Source organism: Ochotona curzoniae, unplaced genomic scaffold, assembly GCF_017591425.1.
Source record: "Ochotona curzoniae isolate NIBS_2020 unplaced genomic scaffold, NIBS_Ocur_1.0 scaffold_4701, whole genome shotgun sequence".
Classification (NCBI taxonomy): Eukaryota; Metazoa; Chordata; class Mammalia; order Lagomorpha; family Ochotonidae; genus Ochotona; species Ochotona curzoniae.
The window spans coordinates 56629397-56647209 of NW_024467122.1; the positions used below are offsets into that span (position 1 = coordinate 56629397).

Below are 17813 nucleotides of genomic sequence, written 5' to 3' on the forward strand. Positions count from 1 at the left end.
AACCAGCCTGGGAAAGCAACCATGGGATCTACCACCAGCAAGGCAGTGGGAGTCAGGTCACCTGTGACCATGGGGCATCAACACAACCCCCTCCACTACAGTCGGCATAAGATCTTCAACGTGGAACTTTATGCCTGCCCTATCTATCACACGTTGAACAAATTATTCATTTCTACTTGTCTATTTATCTCTCTTAGAATAGGAAAGTACACTCTTGGCCTGTCCCATCCTTGCATATGGAAATGACAACTTATTCTGGTTTTAAAAGTTTACACCTGAAAGAATTTTGCCTGGAGTCTCAGATGAGGCTGTTCAAATCCTGGGGAAGGCTTTGGGGATATTTAGAAGACATGACTGCATGTTACATGCTAGAGGGGTATGAGGTTGGGGTGGTGGTCAAGGGTGGATAATATGCTTTAAACACGTGTGTCGCTTCTGAAATTCACTTTGGGTTTGATCCCTCACAGTAAGGTACTGAGAAAGTAAAAATTTCATTCAACCACACTTAGAGGCAGAGCCTTTCACAGGTAATTCAGATTAGATGAGATTGTCCGGGTAGAGTTCCCATAATCTTAGAATCTTGGTGCTATTTTTTATAAGCAGTGAGAGACCAGAAAAGCATATGCATGTGCACAGCCTGCCTCCAGCACAGTGTGTCCCATGCCACCCTGGGACTCTTCCAAGAAGGTCATCCCTTGCCCTTTGTCCAGAACTGTGAGCTCCGGTTAAATTGTTTATACTTTACCCAGGCCGTTGTATTGGGTAACTCACAACAGAAAGTGTAAACACTCTAAAGGTTTATTAAAGGGAAATATAAAACAATAAAAGGAGAAGTGATTAAAATAGGTAGGAAAACAGTTAAATCTCGTTCTTTTTTAGAAATATAATATAAGGAGAATGGACCGATGGGTCTCCGCATACTCTGCTCTCACCTGCTAGTGTGACTGTTTTGAGCACCTGCTTGTATTGAGACCCTGCAACATTCTTCTATTTTAAAAAAAAAAAATGTTTATCTTTGAAGAAAACACAAATCTGTAGAGTATTGCCCTCTCTGCATCAAGACTAGGATAGCTGATTCTCTAGGGTCTTCATCAACAGGGAAGACATCAATTTGTGTGGCAAACCTTTCCTTTCGGTGCTGTTCCAGGCCACCCGGTCTGAACCTGTGCTTCCCCCCACCTCCCTTTGTTTCAGAAAACGATGTAACCAAGTCTGAAGTCCAAGACTGATTGTCAAGATCTATTCCCAAGATTTCCTCATTTTTCTGGATTAAATCCAACAAATACACGAGATATACATGCTATTCTGCTTGATATTCTCTGTTTCATTTTTTGTTACACACACATGGAGTGTGGCAAACATCCGCTTTCCTCCTCCGTGACAGCAGCAAACAAAACAAATGACAAGGTGAAGAAAGTAAGCGCTGATATTTTATCCCAAAAATCAAAAGATAGTCTGCACATTTGTTCACAAGTATATTCAGAAGACTAAACAATCGAGAACTTCTTTGGCTCATCAAATTGTGACCCAACTTGTCAAAACTGACCCAATTAAAGCTGAAAGTTGGAAACAGAACATTTTCCATGAAACAAGAACTAAGGGAGGGCCCAGCACGGTAGCCTAGGGGCTAAAGTCCTCACCTTACATGCTCCCGGATCCCATAAGGGTGCCAGTTCTAATCCCAGCAGCTCCACTCCCCATCCAACTCCCTGCCTGTGGCCTGGGAAAGCAGTTGAGCATGGCCCAAGCCATCAGACCCAGCATGTGCATGGGAGATCCAGAAGAAGCTCCTGGCTCCTGGGTTTCAATCGGCTCAGTTCCGGCCATTGCGGCTACTTGGGAAGACAAATCATTGGACAGAAAATCATCCTCTCTGTCTTCCTCCTCTCCGTATATCTGACTTTCCAATAAAAATAAATAAATCTTTAAAAACAAGAAATAAGAAATAAGGGAGATTACCAAAAACCTACAACAAAATATTAGATTCCAAAAGCTCTACTAGGGGAATTCCCCCCCAAACGTTTAAACAACCGGGTCAAAATATAATTGAGAAGTAAAACAAAGAGAAAAAACTGAATAAATTACTGTGTATCCAAAAATCACTGGACAATGCCCAATGGCCCAACATATACATAAAGCCTGCACCTTACACTTACCAGGATCCCATATGGGCTCCAGGTCTAATCCCAGCAGCCCCACTGCTGGGAATCCAGCTCCCTGCTTGTGGCCTGGGAAAGCAGTCACATGGAAATATTATAAAGAAAAAGAACAGGAGAAATGAAAATATATTAAATAGGGTTATCAGAATCTGATACTATCAAATTATAGAGGACAACCTCAGGAAAAATCTACAAGGCATAACTATAGGCAAAGCCTTCTTGGAAAAGCACAGAAAATTAAAGCAAAAATAAAGAAATGAGATTATATCAAGCTAACAAACTTCTTCCTGGAAAGAAAACCATCAAGAAAGTGACGATACAATTCACAGAATAGGAGGAAATATTTGTAAATCGTGCAACTGATAGGATTAACACCTGGGAGATTAAAAAAAAAAGAGCTCAAGAAACTTAACAACAACAAAATGAATAATCCAGTTACAAAATGGGCAAAGGACATGAGCAGGCAATTTACAAATGATGAAATAAAAATGGCCCAAATGGCCACAAGAACATGAAAAAAGAAATGTCCAGGATTCTAATCATCAAGGAAATGTAAATAAAAATGATAATAAGTTTTGCTTCATTCCAGTTAGAATGGCCATCATCCAAATATCAGAGAACAATAAATGCTGACAAAGATGTGGGGGAGAAGTTACCCTATTCCACTATTGGTGGGAATGTAAACTGGTATAACCGCTATGGAAGACAACATGGAGATTACTCAGATATCTGAAAATGGACTTACCATATGACCTAACCAAACAAAATGAAATCAGCATAGAAGAGTTACTTCTACCCTCCATGATGATAGCAGCTCAATTCACAAGAGCTCAGGTATGGAATCAACTCAGATGTCCATCACTGGATGACTGGATGAACAAACTGTGCTACATATACACTATGGAATAGTACTCAACCATAAAAAAAAATGAAACCCCATGTTTTGCAATCAAGGCATGCAACTGGAGACCATTATGATAAGCAAAAGAAGCCAGTCGCAAAAAGACAAATATGTTTTGTCTGGTATGTGGTGATCAATATAGAACATAAGCAATATATAGGAATGAAATCAACACTTTGGGATATGATTGTCGCTCATGCCTATACTTCTAATAGAAATGTGATCTTATGATTTTTACTTTTTTTGTTGAATATTATAACTGGTAGTGAGCTGGGGCCTGTAACTACAGAGTGGATTAAAATTATATCTATTAGGGCCCAGTGTGGTAGCCTAGCAGCCAAAGACCTCTTCCTGCTCGTGCCAGGATCCCGTATGGGTGCCAGTTTGTGTCCTAGGGGCCCTACTTCCCATCCGGCTCCCTGCTTGTGGCCTGGGAAAGCACTCAAGGAAGGCCCAAGGCCTTGGGACCCTGCACCCACATGGGAGACCTGGAAGAAGTTCCTGGCTTTGTATTAGCTCAGCTCTGACTGTTGCAGCCACTTGGGGAGTGAACCAGTGGATGGAAGATCTTCCTCTCTGTCTCTCCTCCTCTCTGTATATCTGAATTTCCAATATATATATCTGTAAAAATACTATTGACAGGAGGAAAGGGAGGCAGGAGTATGTGGGGCGAGCGAGGGAACAAGGTAAGTGTGATGACCTTGAAACTGTACTTATGGAAGATATAAAATCTGTTCTCTTTATGTTAATTTTTAAAAAAAGAAAAAAAAAAGGATGGGGTGCAGGGCGGATTGGGTCTGGCCACATCACCAGACAGTTCACATTCGGACCAGGACTGGGGGCAGACGGTGTCAGGTTGGGTGGCAGCTCCAACCAGCAGGAGCTAGAATGGGAGCAGACTGGGCGAGGCCAGGCTACAGCACCTGCTGGCAAATGCTGAGGTGACACTGGACCAATCCAGTGCACTGATTCCAGTGCACGTGCTGGCAGGCACAGGAATCAGAGCTAGGGGCTGGTCCAGTGGGGTTATTGGGGGTCGCTCTGACTGGGCTGCAGCTCTCCCAGTGGTGCATAAGGACTGAGCACGTGTTGGGCTGCAGCACCCATCGGCTTGCTGAGGAAGGAGGGCAGAGCAAATGGATCAACTACCCCAGTAAAACTTGACAGCAAATTTCCGGGCCAATGGAGATTCACAGGTGAACGATGACAACCAATCGACCTCTCGAAGTTTTCCTCCTCTGTGGAGCAGTGCTATCAGCAGCATCTCAGAACTATTGAAAATACATGAACAGAACCCTCAGAAAATGCTCTGCAATGGAGACCCTGAGATGACAGTGGGTGGCAGTTCCCCATCCCCTGGGTAATGTGGCAGTTGGGAAGTTGGGTATGTTTCTCCTCTTGTATCCCCCTGCCCCCATACATGGGAAGAAGAAGAAGAAAATAAACAAAGGGTCTCACCCACTCTCCCCTGATCCTCAACCCTTCCTACCCTGATCAACTATGTAAACATCATCAATAATAAAATTTAAAAGAAAAAGAAAACAAGGGCCCGGTGGCATGGCCTAGTGGCTAAAGTCCTCGCCTTGAACATGCCAGGATCCCATATGGGCGCCGGTTCCAATCCCAGCAGCTCCACTTCCCATCCAGCTCCCTGCTTGTGGCCTGGGAAAGCACTCAAGGATGGACCAAAGATTTGGGACCCTGCACCCGTGTGGGAGACCAGGAAGAAGTTCCTGGATCCTGGCTCTGGATCAGCATAGCGTAGGCCGTTGTGCTCACTTGGGGAGTGAATCATCAGATGGAAGATCTTGCTCTCTGTCTCTCCTCCTCTCTGTATATCTGACTTTCCAATACATAAATAAATCTTAAAAAAAAAAAGAAAGAAAGAAAGAAAGAAAGAAAGAAAGAAAGAAAGAAAGAAAGAAAGAAAGAAAGAAAGAAAGAAAGAAAGAAAGAAAGAAAGAAAAAGAAAGAAGACAAGTTCCCCCCACCCCCACCACCTCCCGCTGGGGAGAAGGAATTCTGTAACCAGTGAAAAATAGCACTCAAAAACGCAGGCTAAATAAAGACTTCTTTGGAAAGCCAAAAGCTGAAATAATTGCCAGCAGATGTACAATACAAGAAACATAAGGGAATTTTCTTCTGCTACGAAAAATACAATACCAGGTAAAAGTTTGACTACACACAAACATTTCACACACTTCCCCTCCTCCTGTCATGAATCCCATCTTACTCGATGTTGATCTGTGCATCCCTGTGCTCAAAGTTGGACGAGTCGGAGTTGCAGAAAGGAGAGGAGTGTCTTGGGAAGAAGGGAGAGCATGGAGACGAGGGGCAGGATTTAGGAGTATTCGCCACGAGAGTGGAGATCTGCATCTTGGAGCTCTCGGGGCCAATCTCCTCCTAAATTATAGTAGATCCTGTAGTTTGGCCCTCCTTCATATTTTACTGTTGAATATATATCTTACAATGAACTAACATGAGGATGATGTCAAGGTCTGAAATAAATAAATAACAACTGTGATGATTTTCTGGGGCTGGCATGGCGGTACAGCATGCTGATCTTCCACCCTGTAGCACCGGCATCCCATATGGGTGGGGCGGCCTGGGAAAGCAGCAGAGGATGGCTCACGTCCTTGGGACTGCCTGCGTGGGAGATCGGGAAGAAGCCCCTGGCTTCAGATCAGACCAGCTCCGGCTGTGGCCATTTGGACAGTGAGCCAGTAGATGAAAGACCCCTTTGTCTCTCCTTCTTCCTCTGTAAAACAAATCTCCCTTGCAAATGAAAATAATTTGTAAACGTGAGTTACATTTTAAAACATACTGATTTCATTTCTATGCGTTAATGTCCTTCTTTCTTGAAAACAATATTTTTAATTGAAGCAAAATACGCACAACATGAAATTAACCATTTTAACTATTTTAAGTGTGTGCTTTAGGTGTATTTTTCTGGTATTAGTGCTCAAAATACTATTACGTAAAACAATAAGGAAAATATACTACAACTGGATGGTAGGAGAATTGCTTTTACCTGAAGCAAATTTCACTTAAAAAGTTCAAAATACAAAAAATGTTATTGCAAAAATTAAAGGAAAAGAAAAGGAAAGGGAGGGAGAGTTTGATGAAGGTGAGGAGGCAAGTATGGTTCAAATCTTTTTAGAATGGCATCTCTAAGTACACGATATCTGTTCCCTTTAAACTAATAAGAGTGTTAAGTAAGTAATTTTTTGAAGTTGCCTCCTTAGTTTTTCCTGTCCCTGACTCTGTTTTAAAATGCTGCTGAGGAAATTCAGACATCTAAGAACCAATTTCTTTTGGGTCCAGTGCAGTAGCCTAGTGGCTAAAGTCCTTGCTTGGCACACACCAGGATTCCATATGAGCTCTGGTTCATGTCCCGGCAACTCCACTTCCTGTCCAGCTCCCTGCTTATAGCCTGGGAAAGCAATCAAGGATAGCCCAAAGCCTTGGGACCCTGCACCCACATGGGAGACCCAGAAGGAGGCAACTGGCTCCTGGCTTCAGATCAGCACAGCTCCAGCCATTGTAACCACTTGGAGAGTGAATCAGCAGATGGAACACCTTCCTCTCTCTCTCTCCTCCCTCTGACTTTCCAATAAAAAATAAATAAATAAATATTTTTTTTAAAAATGGACCACTTTCTTAAAGGAGAATTGAGATTATCAGGGATAAATCATTTAGGGGCAGAAAGCAATGAGAACAAAGCTGCAGCGAGAGGACCGGTGGAGCTATAAGGTGACAGCTAACTGGGACTTGCCGATTTTCCCATTGTGTCTGATCACTGAATTGCACTTAGCACAGGAAATAATCTTATTAAAATCTGAAAAGAGAAAAAACGGCAATGTTTTCAGGAAGACTACTGCTAAGGTCTGAATGTGTTCCCCTCCACCAAATCCTAACCATAGTGATGGCACCAGGACGTTAGGGACTTTGGGGAGGTGTCTGGATCATGAGGGTGGCGGGCATAGCCCTCGTGAATAAGACCAGTGCCATGCAAAACAAGCCCAAGGGAACGCACTCCTTGGCTCCTTCCACGAAGTAAGGACACAGCTAAGTGACCCTCTGTGGGAAAGCAGGCTTTCCGCAGACCTCATCTGAACTTTCTTCAGGCCTCGGGAACTGTGGGAAAGTAATGTTTGTTGCTTCTAAGCCACCCAATTTGCAGTTAGTTGTTATAGAAAATCAAATGGACTGTGACAATATGACTCTAATGATACAGCAAAAGTGGATGGACCCTGAGCTCGAAGCTAGAACCATGGGAGTGAGGAGCTCCGAGGCAGAGAGCACAGACATCTGCTTGCCCATATTCCTCTCTGCCCCATCCTGCTCCACCCTTGACACACATTTTGCAATAAGAGCCCGCAATTTCCCCACAAAATGATCTGTGTGACTGTAGCCCAGTCCAGTCAAGGAGCCCTGATGGGTATAAGCCCACCAGCATTTCTCTTTGCCCAGGCCCTACAGAAATGTGGACATACTCTAATTAGAATTTTTTGTGGTGAGGACTTTTTAAAAAGATTTATTTGTTTTTATTGGAAAGTCAGATATACAGAGAGGAGGAGAGACAGAAAGGAAGATCTTCCATCTGCTGACTCACTCCCCCAAGTGGCTGCAATGGCTGGAGCTGAGCCAATTCGAAGCCAAAAGCCAGTTGCCTGTTTCTGGGTTTCCCACCAAATACAAGGTCCCAAGACTTTGGGACGTCCTCAACTGCTCTCCCAGGCTGCAAGCAGGCAGCTGGACAGGAATTGGGGCCACAGGGACTAGAATTGGCACCCATATGGGATCCCAGCGCACCCAAGGTGAGGACCCTAGCCACTAGCTACTGCACCAGGTCCTGTGGTGAGGACTTTACATATTTTTGTATTTCCTGAGTTGACTCAGGAGGTAGCATCCACTCCAAACTGTTGGTGGCTGTCTTTGGGTCATGAACGGAGAATCTGACTGAGAACAGAGGAGGTGGAGAAAAGAAAGAGCAAAGCAGACATTGGGTGCATGTCCCGGCATTTCAGCCCTAGATGAAGGCTCAGTTCAGGTTATCCTACTGCCAGACTCTTCAGTTCCTGTTACTACCTAAGCAGCGTTGGTCCCTTTTACCTGCAACATAAAGATGACTCAAGTACAAGGTCAAAGTGATCCTGGGAATATCTAAAGAAAGTCGACATCTGTGTTAATCTAACACCCTGCAGAGAAAGAAGAAAACGAGCTGCTTTTTAAGAGGCTGCGTTGAAATGACTACTCATGAAGGGATGAAGTGGCCCTGGGATGAAAAGGGAAGGACTGGGTCTGCCCTTCAACGTGAAGGAAGCGCACATCGGGAAGGGTTCTGCTTGACCCCTGTCTTGGTTACCATTACCACCTGCTCCCAAGGAAATGATGCACTCAGTTATCAGTGTTGAGGATGTCAGAAATGAGAAAGGGTTGCTTGAGTAAATACCAACCACTAAAAGCAGGGACCGGGGCACACATTTGACCTCCTGGGTGAGATACTTGCTTCCAATGTTACAGTTCTGTACTGCAGTTGGGTTCCCAGCTCTGACTCCAGATCCTGACTTGCTCTTGTTGCTAATGCAGATCCTAGGAAGCAGCCATGCTGGCTCCAGTGACTGGTTCCTGCAGGAGACCTGGAAGGAAGTGTGGACCATTGCAAGCGTTTCAGAAGTGAACCAGCAGGCAGGGGTACTTCCTCTCCCCTCTTCTGTTCACCTCGCCTCTCCTCCTCTCTCTCTTCTGTCCTTCATTTCTCAAACAAAGAAATAATGATTAAGAGCTATGATTTTTTTTTTAAAAAAAAAAAGAGGGGATGGAATTTTTGATCATTTTTCTTAGTTTTGAAGGGAAATAAAGAGTATGTAGAAACATAGACTGGAAAAGGATCTCTAAGAAGCTGAGGCTTGGTTCCCGGGCCCCAAACAGACCTGAGCTCCTCAATCCAGGTATTCCTTACAAACTCTTAAAAGTCTCCTTTTCTCCTTTAAAGAGTAATTGTGTAACAGACACCCCAGAATACACCACAGGGAAGATGCTAGCAGAGTGTCTAGGAAGGACGAGGTCACTCCCTGGGGTGCTTTGCTACCAGTAAGATGGCAAAGGGGGTGCCAGACAAGCACTGTTTAGGCGAAGCTTCCTCCTTCCGAAGCAAGGACTGAGGGAACTAACAGAAATGGGAAAACTTAAAGTTGCTCAAGAAGAAATGACTTTGCGGAAACGCTAATAACATTCACTTCATTTCCTCCGTGTAGAACTATTCTCTAACCAAAGCCACTTGGTGACCGTGTGTCGAATGCGGCTAACACCCATGCACTTTCAACAACTGGGGCTGGGGAGCGTGGAACAGAACAGAGAGACATACTAAAGTAACACAGAAGCACGATTTCTCCTGGCCATATGCGGCAATAGGACAGGGCTTCCCGAGAAGTCAGGGCTCAGGGGGCCTGGCAGGGCCAGCTGGGTTTGGACAGACTTGTCCCCATCCAACAGCAGGGACTGGGATAAGCTGGAAAATGACTGTCTTTGCTTGGAGCTTTGTTCCACCTCCAAGCCTCGCCCACAAGAGGCCGCTTAGCAGGCGGGCTGGGCTTGAGCGGAGGCGCAAAACAGAAACAAAGAGAAACCAGACAGAAAGCCCTTGGGACCAGGAAAGGGCGAGGAGTCGGGCCTCGGCAGCCGCACCTGCTACCCACTCCTAATAAACAGGACTGCGTGGTATCTAGGAGGCATTCTGTGGACAGGAACAAGAAGCCATCACCGTAAGACACTTTAACGGCAACAGCGACAGATAACAACAGCCCGTCGGCCGTAACGGTTCCCTTCATCTTCTCCACAGTCGCTAAATGCAGCTCGCCATCACCAACTGACAGCAGTGGCTTCCAGAGGTAAAGCACCTTGGTCACCACAGGGGGGAGTCCAAACCTGCCCCCAGAGACCTTCCGACCCGTGCGGAGTGGCGACTGGGATCCTCCCTCCAGGCGCAGAGGCAGCTGCTTGGCAAGGCAGGAGAGGATCTGGGAGGCGGGCCAGGAGCTCAGGTGGCTGCGCCCCACGAGGGGGCGGGCTCAACGGGCGGGAACCCTAAGCGGCCTACACGCTGGTCCACCTGCACGATAGCCCTTGGCGCTGCCAGCTGTCCAGGAGCTGCGCCGTCTCCCCCAGCCTCGCCGAGAGCCCCGCTGTGCGCCAGCAGCGCGCAGCCCGCCAGCCGCCCACCGGAGCCCGCCCCACCGCCGCGCTGCACGCCCGGAGTGCGCCCTCTGCCCTTACCGGGACAGAGGGTCTCGCCACCGTAATGCTACCGGTCATCTACACTGCCCTGGCGGGGCTGCTGCTCCTGCCGCTGCTTTTGAACTTTTGCTGCCCCTACTTGTTCCAGGACCTACGATATTTCCTACGGGTGGCAAGCTTGGTGAGGCGAGCGCGCAACAACGGGAGTCGCCGGCCGGTGCACACCATCCTGGGAGCCTTCGAGGATAACGTACGCCGAACTCCGCATAAGCCTTTCCTGCTTTTCAGGGATGAGACATTCACCTACACTCAAATGGATCGGCGCAGCAACCAGGTGGCACGGGCGCTACACGATCGCCTGGGCCTGCGCCAGGGAGAATGCGTGGCGATTTTTATGGGCAATGAGCCGGCCTACGTGTGCCTGTGGTTGGGTATCCTCAAGGTGGGTTGTGCCATGTCGTGTCTCAACTACAACATCCGCGGGAAGTCCCTATTACACTGTTTCCAGTGTTGTGGGGCGAAGGTTCTGCTGGTCTCCCCAGGTGAGCCCTAACACCCTCCCCATCCCCACCCTGTTCCCCGCCTGCCTGGAGTGTTGGGGTGGAGTGGGGTTCATCTGTGCCTTAGGGAAAGCCAGCTGCAGCATGGTGTAGGCAGAAGAGAGAATGAGGAGCGGAAAGGGGGGTTCCCTGAAATGTTCCTGAATCGTTAGAACCAACCACCTGTTGTGAAGTGACTTGTGTGCTAGGCACAGGGTGGAGCACTACAGCCCCCCTCAGCATCCTAGGGAGTTGGTTCTCAGACCCCCTGGGATATCAAAATCTATGGATGCTCAAATTCGGATGTAGTAATTTACCTGTAGTAATTTGATGTAAAGCTTTATGCTTTACAAAGGTTCTACATTGCATAATACCTAGCACAATGCAAATGCTATGTAGATCATATTGATCATGGAATAATGGCTGTCTACAGCCATACCACCCTGAACGCTCCCGATCTCATCTGATTATGGAATGATGGCTAAAGCAAATCGTTTTATGTTCAAAACGGACCCAATTTTTTTCCTCCAAATACTTTGGTCTACAGTTGCTTGACTCCCCAGATACCAAGTGCCCACTGTACCTACACAGTTGTCCCAACAGGGGTTAACTATGGGACACTGGCAGGTGCAAGTGCAAGTCTAAGCTAGGCAGTTTCCTGCTCTAGGTCGCAGAGGTGCAGGGCATGGGGAGCTAATCAAGGTGTCTACCGCCCAAGTCCATGTACTTGGCCGTTATTCACATCTTCGTTACAAGGCAGAGTCTCAAGAGTGAACCCCAGTGGGTCCAATACTGTTCCTGCCTCTGGTGCTGGCCTGGCTGTGTTACAGTGGGAAGGTTACTGTCCCTCCCCAGCTTTCCTCCTAAGCAGTCTTTAGCTGTTCCCAGCTCACTCGTTCTCCAGAGTTACGAATGTGCCTGGCTTTTTACTGCAAAGAGACACCAAGTGACCACTCCCCCTCGCCCCATCTCAAAGGAGAAGACTTTAGGGATTGGTGGCAGGGTCCTGGTGGTCCTTCACTGCACCTGAAGCCATAGTAGCCCTCTGCAGTTCTGTGGGTACATCCTGCCATATTACAACCAGACAGGAAGTGGTGACTTTGCGCCAGGAAGACACAGAGCCTGTTCCCCACAGGGCTGCTATCTCACCCTTGAATACAGACCAGGGATTGTGCTTCTCTCCATCAGTAAGAGGACTAACCAAGAGTGAACTGTAAGGTCTGGCTGACAGGGGAGGGCTTAGAGAACCAAGATGCCCTGGCTGAAACAATTTTCTGCACCAAGCCCTATGCTGGATATTGAGTAACCTGAGAAATACTGTGTCATTTCACCACCTCCTTATGCAGATAAGGACTCTGAAGCTTAAACGCTGCAGCCTAAGTATGTCCAGCCTCAACGGCCAGACCCTTCCTGCACCAGGCTGTCTTGCTGCACATTTGATGGAAAGGTCTTAGAGCCAGAAGGAACCAAGTACCCATCTGCCCACCATCTCATGTTCATGTTGTAACCAGGGAGGCTGGAGCATTTGCCTAGTGCCACACAAAGATGAAATGTCGATTGACCTGTGATGGAACCAAACCTTATACACCTGTGTCATGTGACATAGACAATCCCCAAAATGTAAGTTTGGGATAAAATTTTAAAAGCAGGAGCATGATTTTAAAGATAGTCAAATAATTTAGAGAGCATAGCTCTTTGAAGAAATTTCCTGACAATTTCTAGTTGCCTGGAAAAATAGGCAACTTTATTTCATAGGAGCTGGAAGGCTAATTTAGTTAACGCAATGATCTTTGTACCACAGTGCCAGTTAAATGTTATTCTGTCCTTAGTTGTTCAGGTCCCTTTGCAGGGGCACTTCACTTGGTTTGGAATTTAATTGACAATGAAGCTCTGGATTAAATCATAACCACAGAGTTTGGATCAATGATTTCTGTGAAGCTACCACCAGACCCTGGTTGAGGACTGCTTCTATGAGATGTTTTGGACTGGAAATGTTTAGGATTTCAAATTTTATAATCATTGCATTTGTGTATGATGATATTTTAAAGATGAGACCCAAATCTAAACACAGGATTCATTGATTTTATATATACCTTATACACATAAAGATACTTTCTTAACAGTATTCTAAATAATTTTGCACAAATTCAAGCCAAATCAAAATTCCATGGTGCATGTTACTTTATACTCAAAATGTTTCTATTATTGGAACAGTCTGGATTTGGGGTTTTGGAATGCTCAGCCTGTACCTGCTTCCCCTGCCAGACCGCCATCCTCTGCCAGACCTGTATTAAGGTGAAGTGTGAGATGACAAGCAGACCACCATGGAAGCTAACTTCCCAAAGGATCTAAGGTATAAAGTGACCTCTGAAAAGGGCCACATGATTGGAAATCATTAGGATTTTCTAAATCACTGAGATCTTCTGGCAAGTGATGCAGAATTACACCCTGAGCCAAAAAGGCCACAGCCAAGGAATCAGAGTCCAGAACGATGTTTTGTCATGCACAAACTAACCTTTGAGAGGATACACTTGGGAAAAACATCCAGTTTTGCAAATATCTGAGATACTTTATACACCATGCACTCTGACCCAGAACAGTTTTCACAAAGGAAATAACACAGAGTCCAAAGTTACACGTTTAGTAGATGTGTCTGTGTGGCCATGTGTTGAATGGACTGTTCCTTAAAGTTCTTTGCAGTTGCAAGTGATTTGAGAAACAGTCTATACCTGTGACCCTGTCACTCATGTTATATTTCCAGAACCTTTAGAAATAAAGCTTTAACAGTCATGAGACTCACCTGGGAGGTTTTAACAACAGATTCCTAAGCTCCATGGCCCAAAACACTGATTCAATAGAACTAGAGTTGGGGCATGGGGGGAGGGGGGCCCAAAATGTATACTTTTTTTTAAAGGTTTTTTTTTTAATTTTTATTGGAAAAGTAGATTTACAGAGAGAAGGAGAGACAAAAAGATCTTCCATCCGCTGGTTCAATCCCCAAGTGGCCACAACAGCTAAAACTGAGCCAATCCGAAGCCAGGAGCCAGGAGCTTCTGGGTCTCTCACATGAGTGCAGGCTCCCAAGGCTTTGGGCCATCCTCTATTGCTTTCCCAGGCCACAAGCAGAGAGCTGGAGCAAAGTGGAGCAGCCAGAACACAAACCAGTGCCCATATGGGATCCCAGCATGTTCAAGGCAAGGATTTAGTTATTTAGCCATTGTACTAAGTGTCAGAATGTGTATTTTTATAACAACTCACCCCATCCCAAGTTGATTTGGATGCAAATGGTCTCAACAAGGCCTCCAGATTTGTATGAATTTCCCAGGTTAATTTGACCAGTAACAACAGAGAATGAGCAGCATCCCTGGACTTTTGGCTGGCATCCAGGGCACTGGCTTATTGTGGCGCAACATCTGGATCCGGTGCATGACAGAGAGCTTGGTTCCATAGTTACAGAAAATTAAAGCTCACACACGTGGAGGTACTCAAGCAGAGTACTCATCTCTCAGAGAATATGATTTTTTCCATACATTTTAGGAGCCTTCTTCACAGCATGGTACAATCTCTTGAATCCCAAGAAAAATTTATCTTCAACTGAATGAATTTGTATCAATGTACTAATTTATAAAAGCCAACTTCCTAGGCCAGTGCTTTTTCATGGAACTTCCCAAAAACAGATTATGAAAAGATGAGAAGTATATACTTAATATCAGACAACATGGACCATTTTTGTAAAAACATCCAAAGGAAGCCTGAAATAGTCACAGTTTTTCTCTCTTTTCAGTGTTTGCTAAACTTAGCATCATCACCAGGGGCTAGCTTTCTGGCATAGAGTTAAGCTGCTGCTTGCGCTCCTGGTGTTACACACCAAAGCACCCGCTCAAGTCCCAGTTTTCAATCATGCTTCCTGTGAATGCATCTGGAAAGGCAGAGAGAGTGCCCATGTGAGAGATCAGGATGGAGTTCCTGACTCCCAGCTTTGGCCTGGCACAGACCTGATGGTTGCCTTCATATGCAGTCTCCCAGCAGGTGGAAGTTCCCTCTGCTTTTTCCCCATCCTTTCCTGTCTACCCTCCCTCCCTCCCCTCTCCCACCCTCCAGTCTGTTACTGTGCCTTTCAAACAAAGCTTCTTCAAAAAGTCATCCATAAACTAGTCCTTCTCCCTAGATGATAACACAGATGCCCTAAGCATCCATCATCGGCTCACTGAGCAAGATTCCATGTCCAGCTCAGCATTGCTATGGGTGGCTTCCCCTATTAGGCAATTCCTCTTGTGCAAGACTTCTGTAACCATTAAAGAATCTACTACAAGCCACACCAGACCAGGTAATCTGGGACATTCTATTACGTGCTTTGGCCTCAGTTTACAAGGTTGCACAAAATAAAACTGGATCTCTTTTTAAAAGAGATAAGCTTCCAAAATGTTCATTTTTTATTTTCTTTTTAATATTGTTTACATATTTGAGAGAGATGCATGCCCATATGGGCTTCTGGTTGCGGTGCAGAGGTTCAGGTACAGAGGAAGGTGGGTGGGACATATGTTTCAGCGGAAAAGGGAGGCACTCCTTGTTGTCAAACTACATCAGCTTCAGGGGTAGGGAATGGTCATTTGATGAAGTCTTAGAAACCCCAATATGAGAAAGAATATTCTAGGGGTGATACTTGAGTGGTTTTGATAGTTCTGAGAAGTTGTTGGTTTCATTGCTCCAGGGTTGAGAAAATCATTCCAAGGTCTATTGGTTGACAGTCTACTTTAGTGCATCCAGAAACAAATCCAGAAATATGCTGCAAAGCTTGGTCAGGAGAATTGCCCAACCTGTTCTGCTTTCTATCCTTTGACAAGGTAGCTGACCTCCCCTTACAGCCCAGATGAGCTGGCCATCATGTCCCCCATGTGCATCTGGACATGCTGTCCACAGCACAGGCATCAGCAAGTGAAGCGGCCCAGTCCCAATACTTGCACTCCAAGGTCAAACCACACATCCTGTGATTTTCCCTGTGACAGGAATGAGTTCACTGGTATTGTTGGGGAGTTCCCCAAGTAACCTCACCTGGGTTGACCTCAGACTTGACTCTTGTGAGTGCGAGCCGGTGCAGAGTCAGGCCTGAACCAGCCAACGCACCTAACAGTGGATGCTGCTGCCTGGTCAGTTCCACCCTCAACCCCATATTTCACACAAAACTGACAGGTGCTGTGGCCCAGCCCTGCCAGCCCACCACAGACCCAGTCCTCATGCAAACCAGGGGGTCATACCACCAGGTCCACTCCAGCCCTGGTTTTTGCATGTGCCAGCCTCTGCTACAGCATAGCCAACATCCCACCTGATCCTCATGCATACCCATGGGTTCTACAGCTTCACTCAGCCCTGTCTTCCCCCAAACCTGGCCCTCGTGTATGCCAACAGGTGCTACTACCTTATCCAGCCTGGGCTACTCCAAGCCCTGGTTCTTGTGCTCACCAGCAACAGGGACACCTAGCAGGGGAATGCTCACAGTTTCCCTGCTAGGCATGTTTCCTGCCTCAGATCTTGCACGTGCCAAGGGGTATTGCAGTCCAGCCTGACACAACTCACTCCCTGTCCCAGCACTTGTTCTCATGCACACAAGCAGGTGTGACAGCCTACACCCAGCCTGGTCTGCCCCCAGACTGGCCTGTCCCAAGTCATGGCTTTCATGCTTACCAATGGAAGCAGCAGCCCAACAAGGGAGTCCCCAAAGTTCTACCAGGCCTGCTCCCAGCCCTGGGACTTGCATGTGCCAGCAGGTGCTGTGATCTAGTCTGAGATGACCCACCCCGAGTTTCAGCATTCACCAGCAAGTGCTATAGGCTGGCTTAGGCTGGCCTGACCCGAGTCCCTGCTCTCAACAGTGAGTGCAGCAATCTGGCTCAGCCGGGCCCACTCCCAGCCCCTAGGAGTATCAGAATCCAACTTGGCCCAGCCTGTGTCCTGTCCTGGGTCTCACTTGTGCCAGTGTATATTGTGGACTGAGCCTGCTTGGCCTGTCCCCAGATTTGACTCATATGTAAGCCAAACGGTGCTGCAGCCCAGCCTGGGCTAGCCTTCTCCCAATCTCAGCTGCCATGCTCAACAGCAGGAGTTGTGCCTAGCAGAAGAGTTCCTCAAGTTCCCCTTCTAGGCCTGCACCCAGCAATGTATCTCACATGTGCCAGTGGGTACTACCACCCAAACTGACATGGTTGGCCCAGTCCTGGGACCCACTGGTGGGTACTATGGCCTAACCCAACTGGCTTGCACCCATTCCAGCTCTCATCTATGGATGCCACAGCCTAGCCACCTCACATGTGATCCGATAGGTGCCACAGTCTAGCCCAGCTTGCCCCACATCTGGCTCTTGCAATCACTATCAGGTGCTGGAATCTAGTTCAGTTTGGCCCATTCCAAGACCTAGCCCATACACGATCTGATAGGTGCTACAGCCTTGCCCAGTATGGTTTTACTTCAGCCCTGGCTGTCACATTTACCAGTGAGAGCTTCAGCCCAACAGGGGAGTCCTTCTGAGTTCCCCCACCACCAGCCTGTTCCCAGCTCTAGGTCTTGCAGGTACTGGCAAGTGCGTCAACCCAGCCTGACATGGCCCTTCCAGAGGCAGTCTACACCCTATTCTGGCTCTGGTATGTGCCAGAGGATGCTAATGTCTGGCCCAACCTGGCCTGTGCCCAGATTCGACCCACATAAATGCTGACAAGTGCTGCAGAGTTTCCTGGCCTGGCCTACTCCAAGCTCTGGCTCTTGTGCCAGCAGGACCTGTGACCTAACAGGAGAGTTCCCCAAGTTCTCCTACCAGGTCTGTTCTTAGCTCCAGACCTCACATGTGCCAGCAGGAGCAGTAGCCCTGCCTGGCATGGTCTGTCCTCAGTCCTGGCCCTTGCATATGACAGTGGGTGCTACAGCCTGGCCCTGCCCAGCTTGTTCCCAGCCCCACCTCCCACAAATGTCAGGTGGATTCCTGTT

The 17813-nt window shown here is 46.9% G+C and overlaps 2 protein-coding genes across 3 annotated transcripts in view; one reads left to right on the plus strand and one right to left on the minus strand.

Moving 5' to 3' along the window:
• Positions 1–10614, minus strand: part of ATP8B4 (ATPase phospholipid transporting 8B4 (putative)) — a 249725-nt gene extending 239111 nt beyond the window's left edge. The window contains exon 1 of the mRNA XM_040969053.1: positions 10455–10614. The gene's annotated coding sequence lies outside the window, so the exon portion shown is untranslated. The remainder of the gene's footprint in view (positions 1–10454) is intronic.
• SLC27A2 (solute carrier family 27 member 2) overlaps positions 9717–17813 on the plus strand; it is a 42507-nt gene continuing 34410 nt past the window's right edge. The window contains exon 1 of one of the 2 annotated variants that reach the window (XM_040969056.1): positions 9717–10841. In XM_040969056.1, the coding sequence (XP_040824990.1) occupies positions 10364–10841 (478 nt within the window). In that variant the 5' untranslated portion in view covers positions 9717–10363. The remainder of the gene's footprint in view (positions 10842–17813) is intronic. The other variant, XM_040969055.1, reaches the window with a different exon arrangement.